Raw genomic sequence first — 27,976 nt, 5'->3', positions numbered from 1 at the left:
CCCCAGAGTTTCAGCTAAGCATACCCGCGCTCCCCTCTATCACGCGTTGTTCCCTCACGCGTCCGTCCCACCTGAGCCCCTGGCGTTCTCTGTTCCCGTTCTGACCAGGTCGTTGTCGCCCCGGCTGGTGTGACCAGCAGGGCGGCCCAGCCGGTCTGCTGGCGTGACCAGCAGGGCGGCCCAGCTGGTCCGGTCCGCTGGAGTAACCATCAGGGCGGCCCAGCCGGTCTGCTAGTGTGACCAGCAGGGCGGCCCAGCCAAACTCGTCTGCATACACGGGCCGTCGCTCCCACCGCCGACCGTGCAGACGTTAATGACAGTACATGCCTCATTCGCCGTATCGCGCTGGATGCTCCATTCATCGAAGGAAACCCCTTAGAATTGGAAATTACGAGCCGCCCAGTTACAAAGGGCCGGCCGGCTTCGGTGAAATTGCGTGAAAACACCACATAAATCTTATGATTTCAGTGGGAAATCCAGACGGTGTGAAATTCATATTCATCTGGTGGCAGCGAGTCTGCCGGGCCGGTGACAATGCATCCGAGGGCCATTCAGGTCCCGGGTGGCCTCAGAGGCGCGCTCGGCCACCGCTAACTGCTGCCGTCCCGACACGCTCACCCGAGATCCAACTGGCTCGGCACAATCGTCGCCATGGCAACGCGCCGGATCGCCCCATCCCGGACGTCACCTTCATAGAGCAAGGGCACATACCGCGACCCATTGAGTCGTTTTAATTATGGCCGGGAAAATCGGTAAATAGAAGGATTAAGGTGGTGTCCGGAGCGGCCGGCTCCCGCTCAGCATTGATTATTTCGCGGGGATCGGCGCTGTTTGCGCCGGACCGGCGGCCGGCCGGCTGGCGGGGCCGAGCCACTGTTGTGGTACTCCGTTGTCACGTGTCGGAGCTTCTGCCGAAATCACTGCTGCTGACACGGCTCAGGACAATGTCACGGGAGCCAGGCTCACGGTGATGGAACTTTCCATTTATTTGGGGGTTTTAGCCCGGTCCTCAATGGTTGTTACATGAGACCGAATGTGCAATGCGGGACAAAATGACCCAAAGCGCCATGTGCATTTGATAGCTTGGAAACATAGCCGCTACAAGGTCGGTGTGAAGACGCGAGGGCTACGCACGCGGACTGAGACTGACAGTACATGCACAGCATTGCCGCTGCAGACAGTTGGGCCCTGTTGCTGAAGCACAGCCCTCACAGCCTGCCCCATCTGTCCCACAGCCAGCCCCATCTGTCCTCACTGTCCCTCTGCGCTGCCTGCCACATCTGGGCTTAAGAAGTGCACACCGTCCACGCTGCCTGAACTACTCAGCATGGCAGTGAGTCTCACGACGGGACCGATGCGACCTTAGCAGGACCACGGTCCGTACCAAATGCTCCATGCAGCCTCAGGACGGCCACGGTCCGTACCACATACTCCATCCAACCTTAGCAGCACCACGGTCCGTACCACATGCTCCACCCAACTTCAGCAGGACCACGGTCCGCATTGTCCACCGGCGGCCGCCGGCGTCTGGCGTCGATGGCGCCCATGCCGACGGGCTATGGCGCGGCCCGTGACACCTCCTCCCGGCCGGCGATCCCATTACACCCCGTTAGCACTCGTGGAGGAGCTGCCCGCGAGAAGCGACGCCCGGCGCGTGGGATTGAATAATCATGGAGAGGAACGGGCGCCGCGACAGCGGCCCACTAATGAGATTAATCAAGGGCGGCGCGCAGCGGCGGCCGCGTGTAATTGCTGCCACGGCCGCGGTGTCGGCGCCTGCATATTTGATGGTCGCCGCCGCTGCCGGCGGGATGGCCGGCCGGCCGGATTAAACCTTCATGTGGGAGTGACGGTCGAGACGCCGGCGCGCTGACGCCGCCGCCGCGCACGCCATGCGACCCGGCGGCGCGCGGCACCGGTGCAATGCGCCGGCGGGCGGCCGGCGCGGACGCTGCCGGCGGCGGCGGCATCGCCGGCCGAGCTGCGTACCCCGCCGCCGCCGCCGCCGCCGCCGCTGCCGCCCACGCTCGACGGCCTCGGTGCGCTGGCCCGCCAAACAATCCGAGAAACCATTATCCATGACTATTTTGATCAATTAACGTTAGTTGCGGTGAAGCTCAAGGCCGCACAATTAGCCGAAACCGACGATTCATCCAGCGGCATCGATCTGGCGGCGGGCCGCTAGGTGGCAGCACGGTGCGGGTGTGACGCCCGGCCGGCCGCCCGCGCCCAGCCCGCCGCCGCCCCACTGTTTCAGCCTTATTAATGGCGGCCGAGCAGCAGCCAGATGAGGGCTGTGTCTGCCGACGGCGGCGGCGTCCGCGGCCGGCCGACGCGGCGCGTGCGGGGTGCATGCCCCTGGGCGGTAGTTGAAACTCGGAAGAGGTCCTCACGGCCCGGCAGGGAAACTTACAGGAAGTCTTCATTAGCAAATAGCATGGAGATGGGAGCGACTGCGTGGTTCGGTCATACCGCCGCGGCAAATGCTGTTCAAACACTGCAAAGTTCGGAACAAGGGACCCGTTTTCTCCTCTTCCTCTGTCCAGCATTCCTGGTCGCTGTGTGTAAGCGTGTGCTGTAGACCAAGTCGCCGCATAGAAGAGAGATATAGAAGGCCCGGGATCAGTGAGCATAGCAGTTTTGGATAGTGCATATGTTTAGAATGCAATATCAGTCAGCACGTGCGTCGAAATCACTCACTAATTTCCTCTAACGAATTCGGTGCAATGCAGGAGATCCAAAACAAAGGATGAGGTTGAAGCGAACGCATGACGTCGATTTTTAACCTTTTAACTCTTTTAACCTTAACCTTAACCTCGGTAACCATCTATGTTGAAACAAGAAAAACGCGCCAAGCGGAGGGGGGCGGGAGGGACGCCCCCAACCGCGTCACCAGTTGTCAAGAAAGGGAACAACATAGAATGTATTACAATTATATGAAGTGAAGAGCTCAGTGGCATGCGCTGCAAAACTGCTGTGTTTTATCAGCTTATCTTGCCTGAAAGGCGCCGGATTTCGGAAGACCCGGAATACCACAGCCTGAATGAGCGATGGTTCAAGGATCGAAGCGGTTCGAACCGGTTCATACCTCTGCCATGCGGGTGTGGGTCAGTTGACTTGTCGGGCATGTGATCGTTTTGCACTGCCCTGTTTTCTGCCGTGCTAGCAAGTGCTTTGGCTGGCTGCCGTGGAAGATTTGGGTTGACTCAAACTGCGTGACAACAGCGCTGTTTTTACGAAAGTGTCAGCTGGAGGGAAATGAGCTAAGGGTCTCTTGGGAACGAGGAAAAGTAAAATGCTTTCGCTCTCTCCCTCTGCCCCGAGTTCTGCTTTTGTTTCCAAGTTTGCCCTCCCTCTGTCTCTGCCTTTCGATTATCCCTCTACCTCCCCGTCTCTCCCCACTTGTGAGCCGCGCAACACTTTTTTTTTGCCTCGCGTGAGACATCAGTCTCCAACCCTCGCCTCCGCCTCTACTGCTGCCTCTGTCCTGCCTCTGTCTCGCGCTCTACCCCTACCCCAACCCCTGCCTCCGCCTCTGCCGCTGCCTATGTCCTGCCTCTGCCTCGCACTCTGCCCCCACCCCTTCCCAAGTCTCTGCTCCAGCCTCGGCTCTTGCTTCCGCCTGACCCTCCGTCCCAGTCTCTGCCCAGTGTCGCTGTCACCGCCTCCTCCGCTTTCTCCCCTGCACCCGTCCGCGTCTGACCACCGTCCCTGCCGGCCACACCCGTGTCCGCGCCGGCACGCCTCTATCTCGGCGCTCGTCGAGCTCGCCCGCTGCCAAGCCAGCCGTTCCGACGCCTGCCGGCGCCGGCCCCCTTCAATTACCCCCGGGGTGCGGCGCGCAGCCGGGCGTGAGCTTGGAATGAGCGACCACTCATCAGGCGCCGCTCAGGCGACGTGTCCAATCATATCGGCATCGATCGCCAGATAAAAATGTCACCAGAGATCAACACATAGATAATGAACCCATTTGTACAATCTAGAGCGACGCCGGCGAAATCATGAATTCTTTTATTCGGACCCATAACTCGGCTGAAATGGAGGCGGCCGGCCCGTCGCCGCCACGCCGCCAACATCTTGTCAATAAAATTTCATCAGCCGCGGCCGGGCGGCGGCCGCTCTGCGGCGCAGAGTTATGGCGCCGCGCTGCAATTGACACAGGCGGCGAGCGCGCCGCGGCCGCGCGCCGAATATGCCAAATATGGCCGCCGCGCCGCCGCCGCGTCACAATCGCCGCCGCCGGCCGGCGAGGACGATGGACCGAGATAAAAAGTTAACTTCTTCCATCAATAAAGACGGTTATGTGTCACCTGTGTGGGCTGGCAATTAGCATACAATGGGGCGTTATCAGGGGATCGCCGGGCCGTCGCTCCGTGAGCGATGGGAATGCACTGTTTGTGTCACCCGGCCGGCAGGGGGTGCGCCGTCATCGCCGCCGACGCATAGTGATCGGCCGGCCGGACGGCGCGGCGTTTTTACCGCGCGCCGTGCGCCCCGCCGAATGGCAAGTGCTGCCGCCGGCGCGCCGCAGACATGTGCGTTTTTCGCGCCAGTCGCGGCGGCGATTTTTGGCGCGCGCTGCCAGCTGGTGGGTGGCGTGTGCGCTGGTGTTCGGCGCCGGCGGGGACGCGGCCAACAACTCCCCGGGCGGCTGCCGCCAGCGCCCCCTGGGCGCCGAGCGCACCTCGGCGCCATGCGTTGAAGTCCCTCACGTTCGCTCTGTCCCTTGGCCAGGCGGTCAAGCCAGCGTGTTGTGCGCGTCATCGGAACCCCGCGCGGAGGCGTGCTGGTGTTGACTGCTGGCCTGGCCACCCATGGAAGAGACTGTTCTTGTTCGGGCTGGCCAACCCGAACGGGGTTTTGCTTCTGACGGTCCGACCTGGGCCCCACGGCACTCCCTCTGGCCCGCGCGACAACCCGACCCGACACGTCTGACCCGTCTGACCCGTCTAACCTATGTGACCCAACATGTCTGACTGGCGTGATCCAACATGTCTGACCCGGCTGACCTGATACGTCTGACCCGTCCCACCGGACCCGACTGACTCGCCGAGAGCGTCGCCTGACCCCGCGCGGCCAACGCGGACTGTAAGGACGCACTCCTCATTACACTGGGCACATCCCGACCGAAGAGGCATCCCCGATACCAGAGGACGCCCAGCGTGCCCAGACGCGACCCTCGGACCCCCAAGGCCCTCCCGTGCGGTCAGCATGTGCTCCGCCATGCGAGGAGCACCGGCCGTGAGGACGTCCGCAGAGCATCTCCAGACCGAGCGCGACACGGCTGACGGGTCTGTGACCGGGCCGACGGCTGTGGCTGCGGCCGCGGCGCAGGCGGCGCCCGGCCCGGCCTCTGTCGGGATGATTGGTGGCCGGAGCCGCAGCCGGTGTCGGCCTGCCTCTTCCGCAGCCGGTCCCGGCCTCCTCTGCAGCCGGCCGCGGCCCGACGCCAGCCCCATCAGACCCAGGCCCTGAATCTTATGAGATGAAGCCCGGCGCCAGGCGGCTGGCGAGAAAATGCCGCGTTTTGCTCGGAAATGGTGTTAGATATTGCTGTCTAGTTACCTCAAACATTGCTGTCTGGCTACCTTAAGCATTGCTGTCTAGTTACCTCAAACATTGCTGTCTGGCTACCTCAGACATTGCTGTCTAGTTACCTCGTGCAATTTTGTTTGGCTACTTCAGACATTCCTGTGTAGTCACCTCAGACCTTGCCGTCTAGCTATCTCAGACATTACTGTCTAGCTACCTCAGACACTGCTGTCTAGCTACCTCATACATTGATGTAAACAGTACCCAGCTAAACCAACCTCATGATGCCCTTTGTCGGAGCGTGGGATCTAAAGAGGCCAGGAGGCTGAACCCACCAACTTCATGAACATTACGCAGTGGTCCTCCGGGCGTCCAAACATGGCTATCGGCCCACCCAAGCTGGGACAGATTCCTTCGCCCTTGGCTCTATGAGTCATAGTTCATTCGTAACCTCGTTCGTTGCAGTTTTATATATGGTGTTGCTGACTATAATGTGGTCCTTTTTCAGGCGCAATCTTCGGCGCTCCTCGCGATTTTGTTTTGTTCTATTGAGTAGTTTTGTGTGCCTCATGTGTTTCCGCCTGTTGGCGGAGGACTTAGGCCAGGCCGGGTCATTCCCTGAACGCCCGCTGGCGCTGCCCCGTGGCCACGAAGCCGGGCGGCGAGCCCTTCTCACAGCCTTGACAGCCTCAAAAGGTCTTCGTAGTTCAGATGCTGTTCGATTTTGTCCTGTACCCTCATCAAGGTTCGGTCCACTCATTCGGTACCAGGTTGCTAATGTGAGTGGGGGGGGGGGGGGGGGAGGGGGAGGACCGAACAGATCCGCAAAAGGTCTGATTGTGGCTCTTTGAGCTTTATTACCAGCACGGGGTGGTGTCAGCATCGTTAGAAGTCCGAAAATTGGGCCTCTGAACGGACATGATCAGGTCAAGACCAGCCATAGATGGAGTTCGGTCCCGGATCTACACCGGTCAGATCGGATCGGATCGGATCTAATCGGATCGCATCACACTGGACCGGATAGGATCCAGTCAGATCGGATCGGATCGGACTGTATTGCATCACACTGGACTGGATAGGATCCAGTCAGATCGGATCGGATCGGACTGTATTGCATCACACTGGACCGGATAGGATCCAGTCAGATCGGATCGGATCGGACTGTATTGCATCACACTGGACTGGATAGGATCCAGTCAGATCGGATCGGATCGGACTGTATCGCATCACACTGGACCGGATAGGATCCAGTCAGATCGGATCGGACCGGACTGTATTGCATCACACTGGACTGGATAGGATCCAGTCAGATCGGATCGGACCGGACTGTATTGCATCACACTGGACTGGATAGGATCCAGTCAGATCGGATCGGACCGGACAGGACCGGTGGCGGGTGCTGCTCGGCCGACACCTGAGCGCAGGTGGGGGTAATGAATGACGCGCCTGGCCCGCCGGCTTCTGGAGCAGCGTCGTTAGTGGCCGATGCTATCGTCCCAGCTTCGCCGATATAACTTATCACTCGGGTTTAGCATGCCGAAAGAGCACCGGGCTCGTTGCCAGGCGGCGCTTCTCACTTCTGTCATATATCTGAGCCTTAATGCTGGCTCGGCCCCTGCCGGCCGCCTTATGGGCTGCCTTTTGCATAGCTTGCCGTTAATGGACGGCGATCTTAATGAATTTATCGTGCAATAATGTACGAAATCATTCCGCAATTACTATAAATTAGTAGTGAGGAGCTGGCGTGACCGCCGTTAGCGCGTGCAGTGATTGAGCTCAGGATCGTGCTGGGACCAGGCCCTGCCCGGGTACCGATCCCATCGGATCGGATCGGATCGGATCGGAGCAGATCCCGTCCGATGGTATCGGCATCAGCAAGCGCCTGCATCAAACGCTGCAGCTGGTTCAGGTCGCTTGGGCCTGGCTCGAAGTACATACAAGTGTGCACTGAGCCAAGTGGAGGGTACAGAGGACCTGGTACTGGTCTGACTGGAGTGTACGGCAGGCACACGGCCCCGGATGAGCATGACTGAGGGGTACAGAGGGCCTAGATGGGCCTGATTGGAGTGTACAGAGGGCCGGCCGCCGCTGTCATCCAGTCAGGCCTTTTTGCCGGCCTTTTCCGCTACCGAGTTACACGCTATCAGGGCCGCATCGCCCCTAAATCGCCGAGCCCAGCCCCCTAACCGGCCGCCGTTTTAATTGCCTGGCACGTTAATAGCAGTGAGCGCACCGCTTGCATGGCGAGTGGGCCTTAACTCAGTAGCCGCGATGACTTGGAGGTGGCGGCTCGGCCCCACCCCAATAGCTCTGGGGGATGCACTGGGCGGACGTGAGGGCAGTGCAGACTGGTGCCCCGCGGGCCCCTCTGCACTGCCCGTCGCTCCGACGGGCAAGGCCTGTTTACAGGCGGGAACGCCCTAATGACTGGCCAAATTGGCAATATGCCACCTGATGGGCAGCGGAGGCTGTAAGTCGGCTCATGAGGCAAAGTGGCGCACACCGCACACGGTTACCGGCACGCGCTTGGTGGTGCCTGCTCACTTCAGCACGTGAACACCTGTGCAGGAGGGCCTTGCCGTGCACCGCACCGGCATCTCGGCACTTACGTCATTCGGACTGCGGTGCACCCTACGTCTTCCAAACGGCTGAGCAGTGAGCCCGTTACATCGTCCGAACGACTGAGAGTGTGCATGCTTCATCTTCCAAACGACTTTACACGTTGGGACGTCCAGAAGATGGCGAGGTACAATGTCATAACGATCGCACGTCATAGAGTCAGAACTGCCGCTCTGTACCGCGTCCGCGCGTCCTGCACCACACCTACCGTACTGTACTGTAGCGTACCGCACGTCGCCGTGTTTGGTCGGCCAGAGCCCGGCGCCAGCGCCCGCGCCGGCGTCCCACCCCCACGGCGGCACCTCTCGGCGGCCGGCGACCCCTGACGGCGACACGCCGCACCTGCGCTGCCGCCGGCCGCCGGCGTGCGCGCGGCGCGTGCTGCCCACTCCTCTCGTTTGCAAATCACGGCCGCCATTCAGGCGCGTGTGCATGGCGCGGGTGGTAATTATGCAAATGGAGCCTGTGCTGGCAACTTGAGATGAGGCACGGTTGGAGCGTGCCGAGCTGGGCCAGTCACGTCCGGCCCGTTTATAAGCGGCGTCCGGCGGACGCGGCCCGGCCGGAACTCGTCCGACGCGGCCGGCCGGGAGGACACGCCGGCCGGGAGGACACGTCGGCCGCGGACCCTTGGCGGCGCCTCCGTCTGCTCGCGGACACAGGATCCGCTAGCCTTCGCCCCAGCAGCGGCTTGCCGCCGTCTGCCGGTTGTTTAAACAAGTGTGATCGCGTTGAAGATTTTCCCTTCGCTCATTCTCCCCTTGCCTTTTCTTCTGTACTTGGTGCAGGCACCTTGAAGAGCGGCGATTGGTTCACCACGCTCGCGTGTCACGCTTAGGCGCTAGGATTGGTTGCCGTTGCGGCCGAAGTTGCCGTTGATGCATCCGTGAGGCCTCAGTTGACCGGTTAGTTGGTCCTTTTGTCGGTGGAGGACGTTGACAATACACAACATGCTGCCCCATAGTTGCAACATGCTGGCCTGTACAGCGACAATGTAACGCCGTCGATGGTGAGGCGACAGGGGCTCTTTGCTGGTCGGCCAGTGTTGCAACACTTGATAATCGCCGATTGGTTAGCGTCACAACACTGGGCCACCGCCGAGGGACCCAAGCGACGACAGCAGACCGTTGCCGAGGGACCCACGCGGCGAAAGCAGACCGCTGCCGAGGGACCCACGCGGCGACAGCAGACCTCTGCTGACCATCACTAGCATGCCAATGAGCCAGGTGGGCGATATTTCCGGCGCCATGTACGGCCAGTGGACGGGCACGGGGTGCGGCTGATGTCTGACCTTGCCGCTGCACACCGTGCACGGGCGGCGAGGACCTGGACCGGCCCGCCAGCTCGCCAGCCGGAGCGCACTCCAACGAACAAGCGTCCACTGTTGGTCACCGCGGCTACTTTCACCTAAACCTACTCCGTCACCACGCGTGATCGGCAGGTTTTCGTGATATCACAGTCGCCACTATTTGCTGTCTCATTGGGATATGAAAATATCCACGTGCCTCGTTTGTCGGGCACCTCCAGGACGGAGATGGTCGTGACTCGCGACGCCTGGTGCCATACTAACGCGCCTCGATCCGACTCGCCGGGTATTTGCTTGAATAATAGTGATTGCTACAGGAATGCTCTAATTTGAGGTAATTTGAGGTGTAATGACGACGGTGGTCGGCGGACAGAGCCGACTGCGGCGGCTCGGCCCGACCGCGACGTGCCTGATCGTGTCCGCCGTGAGCACCCGCACCCGGCCAGCACCCGGCTCGGGCGTGGCGTCAAGCCGGGTGTCCGCCTCCGCCTCCTCCCCACCGGCCGGCGGACGCCCGGCTCGGCGGCGATCGGGGCGCAGCAGCCGGTCCAGGCCGGCGGCCAGCGTTCGCGTCAGGGGTCTACCGTCGCCCGGCGCGAGAGTCAGCGGCCCGCCCTCGGCCTGGCGTCGTCGCTGGGCTCCGTCGCCGCCGCCTGGTGGCGAATGCGGGGTCCCGTGAGTCAACAGGCGGCCGTTAGCCGGCCCGGAGGCGTCTCTGGCCGGTAGCCGTGCCGTTCTGTCACGGCTGGCGGCCTCCTGTAGCCGACCCGACAGCTGGTGAACGACTCCAATCTGAGAGCGGCGTCGAGCCGCGGTCGCTCGCCGCTCCTCAATGGCTCGCGCCGTACGCGTCAATAGCGTGAAGAGCTACCGGGATACACGGCGGCAGCGGCAGCACAGTGCGGCCAAAGCGGCGCTCCCGGAGCGCACCGCCGAGGCTGAAGCGGCTCTGCGCAGTCTTCGAACACTGTTGATGTCTAGGCATTGTCACGTCGTCTTACGACTGGTTACGCTGGAGACCAGCTCATGCGGTGAGCGACCTTTGACGCCGGGCGTGTCCTGAGAAAGAAGCAAGTTTGGGCTGCATCGCTTCGTCGTTTTACGTCGTCAACGACGGCGTTTGAGACAGCCATTTCCTAAGCGGACATGCTTTCGACAGATTTGCTCCAGACGTAAGAGTTCCAAACGAACATGCTCCAGACAGACGTGCTCCAGACAGACGTGTTCCAGACTGAGGTCCTCCAGACGGACGTGCTACCCGGGCTGTGCTAGGGGTCCGTTCTGTTCAGCTGACTGCCCGGCCGTGCTGTCCTCGTCCGGCTGTTTAGGGGTCCGTTCTGTTCAGCTGACTGCCCGGCCGTGCTGTCCTCGTCCGGCTGTTTTGTCCTCGCGGGGATAACTGCTCGCAATTATGGCCGTAACTGCCGGGTTTTGTCTGCGGCGAACAAAAACCCAGACCTCGGGCGTCGACCCGGCCGCCTCGCGATTTGCCACAGTTATCACTAATCACTAATAATCACCGACAATAATATGGCGATCACTAATCATGACGGTTGCAAATTGCGGGCTTGTCGGCTGACCCGGGAAGGCTCGTTGCCGACGCGGGAAGGCCGGCTGCCAACATTAGGAGATCCAGCACCAACATGGGGAGGTCCGATGACAACATGACAAGGCTCCATGCACACATGGAAGACCTGATATCAGCATGGAAGGTTCCATGGGGGTGCCGGTGGAATCTGATGAGAACGCGGCGAGCCTCGATGTCGATGCTTGAAGTCAAAGCCGAGTCATCCCTGACGACTTTTGGCACAGCCCCCGGACGCTGTACTCTGAGTGCGTGCGCCGCGGCCGCATGTGACCGGGCGGCGCAGCAGCGGCAGCGGGCCGCGCGCCGGCCGGCCGCGCGGCCCGCCCGCTCGTAAATCGCGTCGTCTCTCGCCGCCGGTGGTCGCCACCGTCGGCGTTCGTCGGTGCGGCTTCGTCTTTCTCGTTTTTCACATTAATATTGCACAAAAAGCGGCTGCGCTCTGCCCGTTGTTTTATGGCGGCCGCCCGGGTAAATCGGGCCGGGCACGCAGAGCACCGCGGTCTGGTGACGTCAAGGGCCGTGACGCGTGACGTCATGGCAGGCCCGAGTGTGGATCTCACGCACAGGATACAGTGACACCGCGGAAGACGCGGCAGCCATCTAATGCTGGAAGGCGAAGACGTGGTCGTGCTCACGCTGGCTGCAGCCAAAAAATTGGTTGCTTTTTATGTACTCACGCGTGACAAGTTTGTTGCTCATTTGGCGCGTTTGCTGCGGTGCCTACATTAAAACATCACCGAGAAAAGAACTTCTAGATGTGAGGCCGACAGCATTTGTTTGCACTTTGGCAGCTGCGTCTTGCAGTGGGATCTCGCTGTCTGGCCCTCGGACAGGACACACACCAGGTCATTTGTTCACAGGTCCGGGTCAAGCCAGCGCCCGGCCTTTTTCTGGCAAATTAAACGGACCATTTGTCAGAACGCTCATTTCGCCGTCGGCGTGATGTATTGGTCGCGTTTGGTTTGTACGTTGTCACCTTTGTTAGCGGCCAGGGAGGTCCGTCGAATGCGTGTCGCCTTCGCCGGCCGATGCGGCGGCGCCATTAATCTGGCGCGCCGCGCCGCGCTCTCTCGCTGCTCCCGGGCGGCGACGGTGGCGCCACCTGCGAGGCGCCGCTCCCACCCGGTCGGCCCGGGCCGGCCGCGACGGCCGCCTCCGGACCCGTTAATGCGACAGGGAATTCGGGCCCGCTTGCTCGGTCGGTAATCCCGTCGTTAGAGGCGTAGATGGCGCGCCTGCGACGGTCGCTGCGCGGCTGTTGTGCGCCCAGCCCGACCCGGCGCAGCGCTCGGCTTCCGGCCGTTAAGCCCTCGCGCCGCTATAGTTCTATGAGCTCGGAAATCTATAGTTGTAGGGCTTCGGTCCGCAAGTTCTTCGCCGATCACGCCGGCCACATGTCCACCAAGTTCCAGCGGCCGGTAATCCTATTAGGTGCTCCTCCTGTAGCCTCCAATCATGTTAATTACTTTCATTCTTGTCAGGTAAGGCCGCTAATGCGCTTCCGTCTCCAATTGTGGCGCATTGGGAGGCGCCGCGCTCGCCGGCGGTGCCCGGTGCTGGCGCGGGGTCCGTCAGGGGCGGCGGATACGAGCACGCCACCGCACCGCACCAAGTAGCCAGCCAGCTCACCCGACCAGTCAGCGCCGTTGGCACGGCCGTCTGCCTCCGAGCACGTACCGAACAGGATATGAGTCATTAGGCGTAATTTCGCCCGTTGCCGGCACGTACGGAAAATCGTCTCGTTTGTTAGCCGGCCTGCATGCATTTGCAATTGAGCTCGGCCATTAATGCTGTCCGTGCGGGATGGACGTGTTGAAGCCTTTTGTTCGGCAGCCGGCGCGCCATAAACACATCATCGCCGGCTGCAAAAACGCGCGCGCCCCGGCTGCCGCGCCGGGAGTGCCGAGGGCGACGGCCAACGACGTCGGTTTGCCGGCGTTTCCGGCGCGCGCGCGCGACCGACTAACATGGACCGCCTGCATGCGATGCTGCTTGTCTCGTGACCAACGCAGTCGGCGCCGCCCCCAAAAAAGCAACAACAAAACAACAACACACGTCGTATTGATCATGAGGCCCGTGAGGTTTCTTGGTGGGGTTGAGATGTTTGCATGCTTTTCATGACGGATGTTAATGTGAACGTCAGCGGTGGCTGAGCAAGAATACCGAGGATAGAAGCAATGGAAGATGAACGTCATCCCCGTAACAAATGAGCTGACAGAGCTAGAGAAAGTTTGAGGTCTCGGCTGCTGCTGATATGGAATTAACCTGTTTTGAATTGTTGCTGGTTCTGGAGAAAACCTGACACCGTCTCTTGCAGACTGCCACGCGGCACGCTTGAGAATATGATCAATGACATGGTGGCAGTCCTGAAAATATACTTGCCATCCACTGACCTTCAGTCTCTCGACGCTTCGGCGCCGGACAACTGTCATCCACCGTCTCCGCCTGTCTGTATACGTCACAACATGTCGCTGAAATCGGATGTGAAACTGGCCTGCTGGCTGTCTTTTGTCACGTGTCCGTCTGCTGACTGTCTTGTGTACGTGCGTGGTCTGTTTTGTCAGTCGAACGTGTCACTGTTACCCGTGACCTGTGTTGCCGTTACCTGTGATTGCCATCATCGTTTCCCCTGAACCATGTCATTGTTACCCATCACTCGTGTGATCGTCACGGAGTTGACCTGTGGACTCGTCACCCGTGACTGGCGTGACCCCGCCCGTGACCCCGCGACCTGACCCCTGCGCCTCCGGTTGCAGAGGGCTCCGACGGCGGCGACGGCGCCTTCGGCACGCCGCTACGCCTGCTGCAGATTCCGGCGCACGCGCTGGCTGAGCTGCGGCAGGCGTTGCAGGCCGACGGCCCCTCTGAAGCGCGCTTCACTCAGGACGGCTGCTCGGCGGCCGGCCTGCGCGGCGTCGCCGAGGTAGACGGCGAGAGCGGCGCCGTCTGCAAGCAGTGTCACCTGGTGTTCCCGACCGTGCGGCAGCTGGAGCGGCACCCGTGCTGCCAGTCGGGCGGCGCGCCGGCGCGCCTGCTGCTCACGCAGCGCCAGTACCAGTGTCTGGTCTGCCTGCAGCGGCTGGCCACGCGCGCCGAGGCCGTCGGCCACATCGCCCGGCTGCACGGCGGCGGCCCGACGGCGGCGCGCGCCGACGTCGCTGACAAGATCGCCTCGTTGGCGCAGAGCAAGACGCTGGCTGGGCTCGGCGGCACCGACACCAACGGCAACTTCCACCACGCGGCCGCCGGCGCCGTGCGGGGCGAGCAATAACCGGGCGCGCGCCGCCGCCGCGCGCACGCAATAACGCCTCCCCGCGCCGACGCCGACGCGACGCCGCCGTCACGTGCGGCCACGACGCGCACGCACACGTCCCCGGCCTGCACACACAATCACCATTCGCTCACAGGCGCCGGGCGGGGGAGGCAGCGCACTAGACAAACCGAAGCGCGCCCAGACGTGTGCAGCGAACTCTACGTAGGTACATGTTTCTCCGATATAGTTAATCGCTTCCAGATGGCCGGCGCCGGGAAGCATCCCCGTACTGTACAGTCGTCCCGCAGGAGGCGTGTGACAAAGTACAACACGCTCGCACTATGGTTCCTAATGCTGCGCTGCTGACGTTGGTGTGCTACCCGTTCTGTTTGGCGGTCGTCCGGCCGGCCTGGCCGCCCGGTAGCCGCCAGCCGCCCGCCGCCCGTTCTTGTGGTGTTATTATCGTTGTGATATTGTGCAGCGCGTGTGTGTGTGTCTCCAATGCCATATAATGGTAACCAGGAGGGCGTGGCACGTCCGCGCCCCCCACAGCTAATGTTCCTAACATTATATATATACATATACTAACAATACTAAGATGTTCCTGTACTTTTATACTGGATGAGAGGGTTCTTATAACACATGCAGGGGCCGGCGTAGGGACAATTTCATGGTATCGCGAAATCAGTGAAGAAAGTTCCTGTTTTTTGGTGCCTTTGTAATCCTCGCATTTGTCCGCGTGTTCGCGGCTCCGTCTGTTACAACTGTAGCTACTGCACAGGTTTTGGGGGAATGCACGGTACATAGTCCCTAATGCTACCGCCATGTTTCCTATAACGGTTCCTGTTGACTAACTCAAGTTCCTAACACGAGCACCTTCACGGCGCCGACCAGCCTGCTGCTTCTCAACTAACCGGGCCTCGCATCAAGTGCCATTGTTTTCCAGTGACGTCATCGGCACTGTTCGTGACGTCATGCATGTCTGTGTGCTGCAAACCACTAACACTCGAGCCGCAAGCCGCGATAGCTGCACGCTGTGCCGGGCCGAAGTGCGCGCGCTGCCAGGGTGCCAAACGGACCAAACCAGCCACGTGTGGACCATAGCCGCTCTGTTTAGTCCAAATCAGCCGAGGCGGCCGGACGAGTGGACGCTTGTGGAGCTTCACGCGTTCAAATGTACACTCGCGCGTCCCACATCCGGCGCCGCCCTTACTGGCCACTTGCGTAGGATGTATGTTTGACGAAAAATCCATTCCAGCGGATCCAGTTGTGATTTGTGTTGGCTTCGAGTGTGATTTAGACCGATGTATCATTGCCGCTAGTTTTGCATAGGTAGCGACGCGCGCGTGTCGTTTCAAATCTTGCAGTGTTGGGTTTATATATTTATTTTGTTGAAGGCTGCACACGGCATTATTGACAATGTGATAACCGCGGTGGTTCCGACAATATGCTGAGCGATGTGCTGACCACAGCGCGGGCGGGGGAGGCGGCGGGTGTGCCGCAGTGCAGGCGCGAGAAAATGCCCGAGGCTGATGCGAGGTCGTGTGACCTCCAGCGGTCACACGACCTCGAGAGGTCACATAAAATTGTCTCTACCTCGCGCCTGCCCCAAGTTCCTATTATCATGATAAGAACCCAGTGTAGTGTGGAGTGACAGGTGGCGGCCGCTCAAGCTGGACTGGGTCACGTCGGATTGAACTGAGTCAGGTCAAACCGAGCCGGGTCTTGCCACACCGGACCCGGTCTGGTCAGACTGCGCTCTCTTCCATCAGAAAAACGCGGTCCGTTCAGGCTGGACCATTTTGATTCAGACTGGTCTTGGTCCGACCGTACACTCCGGCCAGACCGGGACCATGTCACGTGGTCAGGTCCGGTCATACTGGTCCTGGATCTATCAGACTGATCCCGGTCCGTTCAGACCGGTCCCGGTCCGGTCAGACTGGTCCCGGTCCGGTCAGACTGGTCCCTGTCCGGTCAGACTGCCCGCCGCCCGCCGCTCCGCCGCACCGTTATCGTCCGAGTCTGACGATCAGTCTGTGCGCCGACGCCGACGCCGCGCTGCCGTCTGGCGCCGGCACGCTCGCCGTGCGCGCGCGCGCGCGCGAGCGTATATTTTCTGGTATGGTTCGAATTTGTTTTCGTACTAAGTGAGTGGACGCATGAATGCTTATGTCGGATAATAAACATTCACCTGTAGTGTGTGGTTTGAAAAACGAGCGCCGCGTTTGAAAGCGGCGTAATGATCCGAACCATTGGCCGGCCAGGCGAGGCGGCTAACGAGGCTGTGGTGCCGCTCGTTCCTGGTCATTGGTCCTGTCGCGCCTCCTGAAGCTGACAAACGTCCCACACGCAGAACTGCCGCTAGCCCTGATGACCGGCTGTGGGCGCAGTGCTGCAGCCCATCTCCAGGCGTGACGGGTCTGGACAGAGTACACCTGGCACGATCCGACACATCACACAGGCTGTGGTTTGGAAGCCGCGTGTCGCGTGCACATGCTGTAGGAAGTCTCGGGCGGATCCGTTTCACCGAAAAGGGTTTCTCCGGAACGTACCACCAGCGAACGGAACACCGACGAGCAGGGAAAAACGACCGTTTGTGGTCAGCGCTACTAGCAGGAGGGTTATTCGGTGTATGCCCGCCTCGAGACGCTCCGTGTGTCGCGGCAGTATCGTCAGGCAGAGCAAGCTGCTGGTCGGCACGCCGTCTCGGAGCACGCGTCGCATCACTCACATCACACAAACACCGAGCCACCAACCGCTGCGTGTTGCCTACCCACCATATCCCAGTCGCATAGAGTGACGCACTTTGTGACACGCAACTCATACTGCGGCGCTTGTGTACCAGTGCAGGCGCCACGGAGTGGTACACGGTACACCACTTACCACACTCCACTCAGCTCCCACTCTCATCAGTCAGCCGCACAGGTCTTGCGCCGCTGATTGGTACTCATCACGTCACTGCTGAGCGTAAGACCTATCCCTACTTCCGTGGTGGTAAATCGAGTCGTCGTTTGCTGTGTTTGCTATTTGCTTCCGCCAGTCGGCGACGTTTGGCGACAGGGTTGTAGAGCGGCGCAGCGGCAGACGCTCACAGACAAGCACTCATGCAGGTAGTCACGTGCTCCTGCACGCACTCGCACAATTACGCAGCACTCGGACTAACGTTCCGTGGAATCAGTTCTAACGACGGCGCCGGAGACGTTCACGAACCGGCACCTTATCAAATACCGACCAGCCTGGACGCGCCACATATTGACCTTTTGACCTGTGATCAAATACAGCCTGAGCAGGCATCGTAACTACCATCACATGCGCTCGCCGAGCAACGGACGCCTACAGCGAATCGAATGTGATGAGCTTTCCGAACGCGATGAAAATCTCGAGGCACAGGTAAATAGCCGGCCGCTGAGAATGATACAAGGATTATGTCCGGCAAGTGGAGCGGGATGTGGCCGGTGCGGCCTAATTGCGCCAGATCTAGGCCGGCTGCTAGGCTTTCCCGTGCGAGACAGAAATTGGTGATGAAACAAAAGAACCAACGACCGAAGCGTAATTAGGAGGACGTGCGAGAGAAGAAAAAGGTACGGTAAATGGCCGACACGGCGTGCGCTGACATAGCTGTCTGTCCGGCGGAAAATCTCGCTCCGTAAATCTCCCGAGCGCGCCACATCCCGCGCGCGGCGCTGTTTTGTCTAAGCGGTAACGAGCACCCGAGCTTGTGATTATCTCTATGTACCTGTCACGGGAAGGAAACCAGGTGTTTTCAGAGTTCTGCGACCGAGGGAGCGTAGGCTTCCTTTCATAGTAGTGGTTGCCGTGCAGCCTTCGTGTTATTAGCGCCCAAGTGGAAACCCTGGGCTGAACCAACACCGAGCCTAGGGTTGAGTACAGATTATGAACCGCTGGAGGCGATAACAGGATTGGTTGGCGAACGATGTTCGTGGAAACAGACGCGTTCTCCGCCCTTGCTAGTTGCAATTAATTTTTGAATCACGTCATTTTCTGAAACACACGTGCCCTGGAAAACGTCATATATATATATATATATATATATATATATATATATATATATATATATATATATATATATATATATATATATATATATATACATATATGCATCATGGTTCGACACCGCGATAACATGCCTTCAAAAGCCATCCGTATTGATTAGTGCCTATTAACAAGTGACAAATTATAAGCATATGTCATTACATTATAACATTATTATACACTACTAATATCAATACCTAAACAAAAAGTAGTAAATTGACTGGTGATTGAGTGCTAGTGCGAATATTTTGCCGCTCGGCAAAATTGTGTTACTAAAGCGAGCGACCTGCTTTCGTCAACGCGATGATCAGGCAAAGTCGCCGCCTTCCGGCCGCCACTCTCGCATCCCCCCTCCCCTCCCCTCTCTTTCTCGGACACGCGTCCAGCGGCCGAGCCCGGCAGCAGCTCTCCTTTCTGCGAAGAGCGGCCACGTCTCGGCGGCTCGGGCAGCCGGGCTCACGCGCCAATCATGCATGCAACATCTCGCGCGGCCACGGCGCCACTCGATGGCCGATCGACCGGCGCCGAAAACAGGCCCGCTCTGCCGCCTAATGCCTTGTTTTTCTCGGCCGACTCGCGCCGCCCGGCCATGTTCGACACTGCCAAGTTCGTCGCCTGATAGGGTGGCGCGCTCGGCCGAGCTAATTTCATGATGAGACGCCATCTTCCGTCTCGGTCGTCATGGCGACGGCCCCAGCCCGCGAATAACCTCTAATATTGTCAACTGTTTTGGTAGGAAGATTTTTCATTTGGAGCCGAGCGTCGGCGGCCGGCGCGTCGCCGAGCCGACGGCGGCGCTTATTAACGAAAGTGGGCATTTCTGAACGGCGCGTCTGTCACGTATGACACCAAATGAGACAGGAGGTACATTAAAAACGGGCGTGCGGAAGCGAACCAGGCCTCATCGCCCGAGCCCTCGGGCGGCGGACCGGGGTTCCACACTGGACACCGGACCTCCGAACCGGGCTCCGACACCGGACCTCCGGACCGGGCTCCGACACCGGGCCTCCGAACCGGGCTCCGACACCGGATCTCCGAACCGGGCTCCGACACCGGACCTCCGGACCGGGCTCCAACACCGGATCTCCGGACCGGGCTCCGACACCGGACCTCCGAACCGGGCTCCGACACCGGACCTCCGAGCCGGGCTCCGACACCGGATCTCCGAACCGGGCTCCGACACCGGACCTCCGGACCGGGCTCCGACACCGGGCCTCCGAACCGGGCTCCGACACCGGACCTCTGGACCGGGCTCCGACACCGGCCGAGCTGTGCTGGGCCGGCCGCTGGGACCCGGCAGCTCCGGACTGCCGGCTCATCGACCAGCGGCCAGCGGCACGGACCGGATCAGACATCACCAACTGCGTAAAAATAGTCACTTGGGAGCGTAAGCGTGCTATTCAACGTTAACGTTAACATTAACGTTAGCTGTAAACTATCCGTTGATGGCTGGTGTTTTTATTCTGATCAGCTCTGACTAAATCACTGCACTTAACGAGTTAAGTATGACTGAAGGTAATTTAAAAGTGGGAAATGTCTGGCCATACGAAGCTTTAAGCGTCGCGAGAAAACAAGCTAGCAAATGGCTATTTGTAAATTTTGGTGCGCAGAAGGGCTACCAATTTCAGTGGTGCGTTACCCCCTACCTGATGCGTGCATGAGTGCATTGGACAACAGTCAGATAATGTGGGGTTATATCTTAACATAAAACCGTAAAGATCTTTTCTGACATTGGAATCCGAGTCCGTCTCGATAGCTCAGTTCGTCAACGCGCATGTGTTCCGATCCATCCACCCGAGGCGGAGTGGGTTCGTTTCTCTTTAATCGTTCGCTTTTTGTGCTAGACAGGTGTGGCCTGCGGCGGTGGCAGCGGCCGCGATCAGGTGACATCAGAGGACGGGACAGACCGTGCCGAGCATTTCTGCACGTTAAACTTTCGAAATCAAATCCTACCGTTCACCTGAAATTCCACCATTGATTGGTCGGACTCATGGCTCACACAACATGCACTGCTTAACATGACCTCTGATCCCCAAAATCCAGCCTTTCAGTAGATTTTGCTTAAATTTGTTTAAAAAAATGTGTTTGCACAATACTACACGTTATATGCGGTGGCACGTTGTGGGATGTTCTGCGGAGCAGTCTACCCACGCTTGAGGGGGAGCTGGCAGGAGACCCAACCGGGCTAAAGGGACGACCACACCTAATAAGGCAATCCCAGGTACCTTCATTATGGCGCCAATCTTTGGAAAGCCACCATGCCATTCGAAGCATACGATGGCATTATCACTTACTGTAAGGTGACTCTGGATCGGGTTGATTATCTTCAAAAGTCAAAAGGGCCTGTGACAGCTCCCAGGGGATGCATGGTTTCAGCCTAACGAGGCGATCGCATTCAAGCGCTCGTGTTTTAATGAACCATTAACCCCTTTTGCACTTCCATTTAGTACCATTGGGTTAGGCAAAAACTACAAGACCTGCTCGAAGCACCGGTTACCTATCGGGACAGGCAATACAGTCTAGCGGGCACATGACACTGTGCGACATGAAACCCGCGCCGTTCAAATCCCCATTGTCGATTTCTCTGCGCTACGGAACTCAGACATTTCGTTTACTTTCGTTTCATTTCATTTAGTTTCATTCTGCGCAAAGGTGGCTTACGAACCGCCAGAGGCGGCGTCAGGGCGGCACGCAGTCGAGCATTGAGGTTGTGATTGATGACATCATGTTCCACGGCGCAAATATGCTCATAGTTTAAGCATAGGTCTTGAAAATATCAAGATTTTGAGCACGGACAGCACGACAACAAACATAAACAATGGTATTTTCCAGCATTTGACACAGGTGAGAGCAAATTTGTCCACAGTTGGGGTTCGGGGGAGGGGTGGGGTGGGTTGAGTGGGGGATAGGACAAACTGACGGTCGTAAGGGGCAAGACCGTTGGTTAGGCCAGTAAACGCAATTGGATCGTCGCTGTTGTCAGGGGAACACAAAACTCCACTGGCCAGTCAGTGATTCATTCTTCTGGTCCACTGGTCGGTGGTCAATGGTCACAGGCCAAGGAACGTCTCAGGAAGTGGGGGTGCCGAAGCCAATTCGGGAGTTGATTCTTTCCATGCGTTGTCATAAGGGTCGTTAGGGCCAATGCGCAGCATTCTAGAAAAGTGGGGTGCTATGGCACTGACATACCCTAGACCCCTCCGCTCCGGTTCCTTCTACTTTGTCAGTAACCCTCCCTGCTCCCACTGGTGACACCCTTGGACCCCATGCACCTTACGTACCCGAACACACCAAGCCAGAAGCGCCACCCTTGACACGGACGGCGCATTTTTGCAACTGCGCCCGGGCGAAAATCTATGCGTCGATGTCATCAGGGCCCGTCGTTGCCCTTCCTCGCGTCCTGTTTCGGTTCTTCTTTCTTTTCTTTTTCACCTCAAGACCGAGCTCATTGGTTGCGATCAAGTTACTTGGACGACCTCTTGCTCCTGTTCGGGCTTGATGCGTACATACAGCAAAGACCTTCTCTAACCTGGTGCTGGAGTCGCTTTCAATGACACCACTGCCACCGAAACTTCCTGGTTCCGTCCTTGCTTCAAACGTCACCCACTCAAATCCAATCGCCGAGAAGCCGTCCGAGGCGAGGCGCCTGCCATCTATGGGCGGCAATGTGAACTGTCAGCGGCCGGCCGCGGCCGGTGCTGCGATGTGTGGGGACGTTCGCCACCCCCTGGGAGGCGCAGGTCGATTTCACGGTGCTGGCCAGCGGCGCCGTTACAGCAGACAGAGCCGACATCAATCTGGCCGGGGGATCGGCAGAGGGCGGCGCCGCGTGCGAGGCTCGTGCGGCTCCGACTGTTGTCCGGCGCGCCGTGCCGCTTCACCCGTCCCTCGCCAGCCGTGCCCGCCGGGCCGGCACGGTTCCCGCCGACTCGGCGGCAGTCGAGTCGGCGTGGACTCCCGCGCCAACCCGAGCGGCGGCGAGTTCAGCACATGCACCTCTTGCACTCGCACCACCTCTCGGCGTTTGTTCGTGACCGCCTGGCGAGGCCCCGGATCCCGCTGGGAACGAGCCGCTATGGTTGCCGGGACGCGCCGCCCGACACCCCGTCCTTGACGCTGCACTCAAGTCGGTGAGCAGCGTCAGCTGCTTAGTCGCTGTATTTATTGGGGCTTAACACACTGCTTCCAGTATGTGTGGCAGAAAAGGAGAAATGCTGATAGGGAGTGGTGAACGCCCATCAGGCGATGCACATAGCAAAGAGGAAATGTTAATCCATATTCAGTTGACGACTCATGGGCCGCTCTTTTCCGAAAGTCGACGCGTCATACGAGTCTTTTATGATGATGAAGGCGTAGCAGACTGCTGATGCATATAATCGGACATGCCACATCGTATTAATACCACTAGTTGTAGCTCCTGTCAGGTAATTGTCATAAGCCCATGCGTTGTTACTAAATTCTGGAGCGGAATGCGCTATTGTTAAGGGCACGTCAGGTAAATAATGAGAAGAATAGTCTGTTTAGGAATATTCTGTGTCGCAATATCTTTACATCGGTAAACTAAGAATGTCGTCGAAGAGGGATGAATATCCAATGCAAATATCAGCAAGGTTCGAAGTGACAGGTAGCCACTAAGCGAGCTCTCGAGAAGATGAATGGTAAACGAGATCATCAGTTATTTGACTGCTAATGAGTTCTGATATTGTCTAGATTCTCTCGCTCTCTTCGTGGGCCTGAGTTTTTATGAATGACAAGAACTCCCTCTGCCCCATTACTGCATGACAGGGGGGGTAAATCAAGCATCAATTGGACGGTGACGTGCCTCAGCGTTGGCCAGGAGGGTCTTGAAATGGCCTACGAGCGCCTGATCGGACCTTTGGCAGTGTGGCTGTCACTGAGCTATGGAGCTCAGCCCCGCATCAGTTCGTCCACCTCAGTATGACACGATGGAGACAGCCAGCAGCTCTGAGGACGCCCATGGTGCTCCGAGAGGGCTGAGCGACCCCTTCATGGTCAGATGGGCCCGAATTGTTCAGGTGGTGACTGCTGGGATGACCGAAGGCGCTCGGAACAGTCGCGGTCACGGATCACGGACCGGTCAGGCCTCGGTCGTACTGCTGGGGGTGACTACTGACAGCTGCTAAGCTATCGTACTGCTGGGGGTGACTACTGACAGCTGCTAAGCTATCGTACTGCTGCGGGTGACTACTGACAGCTGCTGAGCTATCGACAGCTCGAGGGTACTGGCCAAGGATCGCCAGCAGCTTGTTGTGGCCAGAGCTCATTCGGAGGGCAGTGCGACGCCTATGGTAATATAAGGGTTGATATGCACATATGATATGCATCACACATAGTTGTGCAGCCATACCATACCTCTAAAGCTGACAGGCGGGTAACACGGTCCAGAACTCTGCACACCGTTAAGATGTTGTCGCAAATTGTGCGTAGTTTAAAGATTTTGCAGTTTTGCAGTGTCAATTCTGAACACGATGTCATGACCCATGACCGGAAGTGACGGGTACAGCAGCCTACAGGACACATATGAAGCACCTTATCAACACCCAAGCCAAACCTTCACCATTACTTTTCCCACGTCCTTCGCCCCAGCCGTCTCACCCCGTTCATCCTATTCGGTGTCAGAAACAGCTCGGGTGACGCCCAAAATGCGGCTCCTTTCACTCCGTTCATTCCATTCGGTGTCAGAAAGCAGCGCGAGTGACGCCCAAAATGCGGCTCCTCTCACTCCGTTCATTCCATTCGGTGTCAGAAAGCAGCGCGAGTGACGCCCAAAATGCGGCTCCTGGAGTGGTCTAGGCGGTCGGGAGGTAAGTCCTATCGAGCGTCACTGTTACGGATAAAGGAGCATACGTCACATATGCTACGAACATAGGAATATCATCAGGAATATCATCCGTGGTACACTTACGTTCGACAGATACTTCTACTCAGAATAGAGAATAACTAGGAAACAGGGAAAGAAAGGTTCACAATAAGGCTTCTCCTGCTGGAAGCATCGATTTCGCATTCGCTAGGATTAAGCATTCATCGTGTTGCGGTGTTCGATGTTCTGGAAACCGAGAACATTCACCTAGGTTCTTATCTTTATTTGTTTTGGAAGTACCGTGAAAAAGCTAACTCATGCTAGGACAATGAAGCAATTGTGACATGTTTCCCCAGACTCTGGCAGCCATTAAGCACAAAATTCAACCGTTCTAACCAAAATATAGTGACACGTTTTCACATGAGCACTGCCGACTTTGTCTCTGAAGGTGATTTTCCGTGCGAACGGCTTCTACGCTACACTGCATGACGCATACTGTTGATGAATTGCAAATACTAGTCTCTTATAAAAGAACATAAGGATGAAGAGAACATCATTTCATTGATCATTTTGTTTATTTCCCTCTCCAAATGATCGCTTTCGGCCGTTCAAGCGCTACCTTTCGTGGCTTAAGCCGCAAGTGAAAGTCTTCAGAGTTTTACCTGATTAAGCTCTCTAAAGTTGTCATGCCTGTGTTCAGTTATTACAAGTGGCCAAATGTTTCACATTTTTAAGAGGTTTATGTGCCTTGTGTAAAAATGGCTTGCAAAAAGAGTCGGCAGGTAAGAAGAGGTCCACGATAAGTCAGAGACGCCAGGTATGGCATGAACCGTGAGGTATGCTAGTGTTAACAATGCCATTTTTAAAGCACGACCATATATTATGAATGGCCATTGCTTGTGACGTTAATCGACTGAACATCTTAACAATCATTAAGATCTTAATGAGACAGTCTTCATCATGATCGTAAGGTTATTAACTATCCATACGATCAGTCACACGCGCCTAGAAACATTTGAGCACTGATGAAAAAGTTACTTTGTTTGCCAGGGGAGTCGCGTCGAGACTTGGTGTGTTATAAACCATGGTGAAAGCCTCCAGCTGACATGGAGGGGGGGGGGGGTTGGGGTTGGGGGGGGGGTATTGGGCTGGCAAGGATCGCTGGTGAGCAGGGAGCCTCTCTTCTGTCACCACACAGCCTCGAAATGTTCTACCAATGCTTTTCACTTCGCGACCAAGGGAACAGTGCTTACATAGAGGTGGGCAATCGGTCTCCCTCGTGGTGACAGCGGCGAGGAGACCCCACGCGACCAGAGGGCACGCGCCGAACAAGACGACCCTTTGTCATCGCAGCCACCGAATGCACGGTGTATAGAGTAATTGTATGATGCATGGAAAGCCTCTCTAAAATCACAGAGTCCCGAGAAGTTGCTGGACCCCATCGGGATTTTGAGTCGGCACGACACATCTCGTACTGCTTGAGACATGCATGGCGACACAATGCAGTGCGTGCCGCGATAAGCCTCCTCCCAATATTTTCACATCGATCATTCAGTTTGCACGACGGCCAAACGCGATCACGAGAAACACGAGAAACATAAGGTTGCATTGCGGCTTTGAGAAGAATTTCCTTGTTGTCACTGCCCGATCTCGCATTGCCTGCTCCCTCTGACCCCATTTTTAGGGGATGGGTGGGGATAGCCGGTACCGTCAAGTCCCCCCTTTTTTGGTTCCTCACAGTTTTTGGGCCCAGATTCATTCCTCGGAATCCACGTATTCTTGGCGTCCAGCTGGTGCCTTTGGTTTTCATGGCGCCGCTATGGTTTTGAACCCCACACAAATTCTGACCTCCAGGTTATTGAGACCTCAGCTGCCATGCACGGCAAATGAGCATCTCGACGCACGAGGGGCACCGTAACAGGCGTTTGCGATAAGGTGCTCTTCAGGTCTTCCAGCATCCTGGAACCCACAATATATTCTTGCAGTCCCAATGCCGTCCTGATGAGACCACATTGACAGCAATGTGGATCATCAGGAGCGTCATCAGGGAGCGTCATCAGGGGGCGTCAGTAACATTGGCCCTCACGCTGATTACATAACCCGTTGCCCGTCATAACGGGCTCAGCTTACTAAGCATCTCGCGATTTCAAGATCCTCACGTTTCCCTGATCTCCGTCGTCTCTGAAACCACGAGGCTCTCAAACTGAGTCGGAACCCCATCAGACGGTGGGTGTAGCTTAGAGCCCTGGTCTCCCAGGGCCCTGGAAAACACCACATAGACCTAGTGGCGGATCCAGGATTTGGCCAAGCGGTGGGGAGGGCCTTTGAAAAGATTCTGGGATCAGAGACCACATTTTGCGGGGTCTGTTGCGTGAGCCCTGCCTCCATCTTTCGGTTGTGAAATGCTAGTTCAACGGCAGGTTTTTTGCGGCGAAAGTTTGATATGCTGCCATGCTCGGCATGGTCCGCCCCGCCCTCTGACCTCATCTGACCTCGTCTGACCGTGAAGGGCCGCCGCCACCGGCCGTGGGCCAACCCAGCCAGGGGCGAATAACGAGCGGCTCGAACCCACCCACCACGCCACAGGTAGGACGGAAGGCAGGCGATCCAACCGATTGACCTACGGCAGCGGAGACTGAGACCTCGCCACGCTGACAGGGCTCCTCCCCACCAAAAAGCCGGGTGGCTGAAAACGGCAGCAGGTAATGCACGGAGACGACCTGGGCGAAGCATTAAGACTCTTAAGGTGACAAGTATGGCGAAACGGGGCTAATGAATAAGCAATACCTTCTTTGCTGCAAAGCTTTGATGCTCCAGCCACAAATGGTACATGGCAAGGGGATCTTCAAAAAGACATGCTTACTGCAGTCTAAATATGAAAAAAGTTCTGAGAAAGACATGTCGGACAGTGTACTTTTTCAGTATAGAGACGGTACATCAGGTCGGGGAGAGCCAGAAAGCCTTCCTGAATAGGTTAAAATGTCGATGAAAATACACAATTTTCAGCTCTTAGGAGAGTCACAGAAAATCTATGTGTCCGATAAATCAACGCACACGTAAAGCTCCAGAAACAGCGTAGGGCCCGGCGAGCCACTCCGAAGAGCCAACACCGATGTAGAGGTCCACTGAGCGGCCGGGAGTGCACTAGCCGACTGGCATACAGGGCCGTCAATGACAGCGTATAACCTTCCGGGAAAATGGAAAGACACCAGATTGATATAGGTGGCCTTTGAGCGATTGAGGACGTTGCGGTGGTGCACTACGACGAGCGGCTGTGAACGCCATGGGTCCTCCAAACCAACGGAAATAAGTAAAGACCAATAAAGTGACCCCTGGTCCATCGAGAGCGTCCGACAGGCTAAGAGTTAGAGTCTCCGTCAAGACCGCAAGGCTCTCCACAAATGGGAGCAAATGGAAAAAGGCCTGGACCAATCGAGAGCGCCCTGAGGATGTCGAGAACGTCTCGGAAGATTGAACTTTGGAAATCGCGGCAACAGATGACTCTGCGAGCAGATGGGAAGAATCCGAGACTAATGTGGAGAGCCCTGGACAATCGGGAGTGCCCAGATTGTTTAGCAAGCAGACCTCTGGCAAGAGCATATGGCATCCTGCAAATTGAGGCAAATGAGATGATACTACACCGGCTCTTGAGACCTCGAGAACATATCTTGAGTGTAGAGTCCTCCGAGCAAGTGGGGAACTGGAACTGAAAAAATGGGAAACTGTCGCATTGTGGGGTTTTGCCCCCTCCCCAAGTCGGACAAAAATCCCTCGCTCCCGGGTAAAACCCAAGACCAGCGTGAA

The 27,976-nt window shown here is 57.6% G+C and overlaps 1 protein-coding gene across 1 annotated transcript in view; it reads left to right on the top strand.

Moving 5' to 3' along the window:
* The window catches only part of LOC119106238 (zinc finger homeobox protein 4), a 51,484-nt gene extending 35,007 nt beyond the window's left edge, over positions 1-16,477 (top strand). Inside the window, exon 2 of the mRNA XM_037229842.1 lies at positions 13,802-16,477. Coding sequence (XP_037085737.1) covers positions 13,802-14,316 — 515 coding nt within the window. The 3' untranslated portion in view covers positions 14,317-16,477. The remainder of the gene's footprint in view (positions 1-13,801) is intronic.
* The last annotated feature ends 11,499 nt before the right edge of the window (positions 16,478-27,976 follow it).

This window comes from Pollicipes pollicipes, unplaced genomic scaffold (assembly GCF_011947565.3).
Source record: "Pollicipes pollicipes isolate AB1234 unplaced genomic scaffold, Ppol_2.1 Scaffold_6138;HRSCAF=7277_pilon_pilon_pilon, whole genome shotgun sequence".
Taxonomy (NCBI): domain Eukaryota; kingdom Metazoa; phylum Arthropoda; class Thecostraca; order Pollicipedomorpha; family Pollicipedidae; genus Pollicipes; species Pollicipes pollicipes.
The sequence above is the reverse complement of the archived record's forward strand: the minus strand, read 5'-3'. Positions and strand labels throughout refer to the sequence as shown.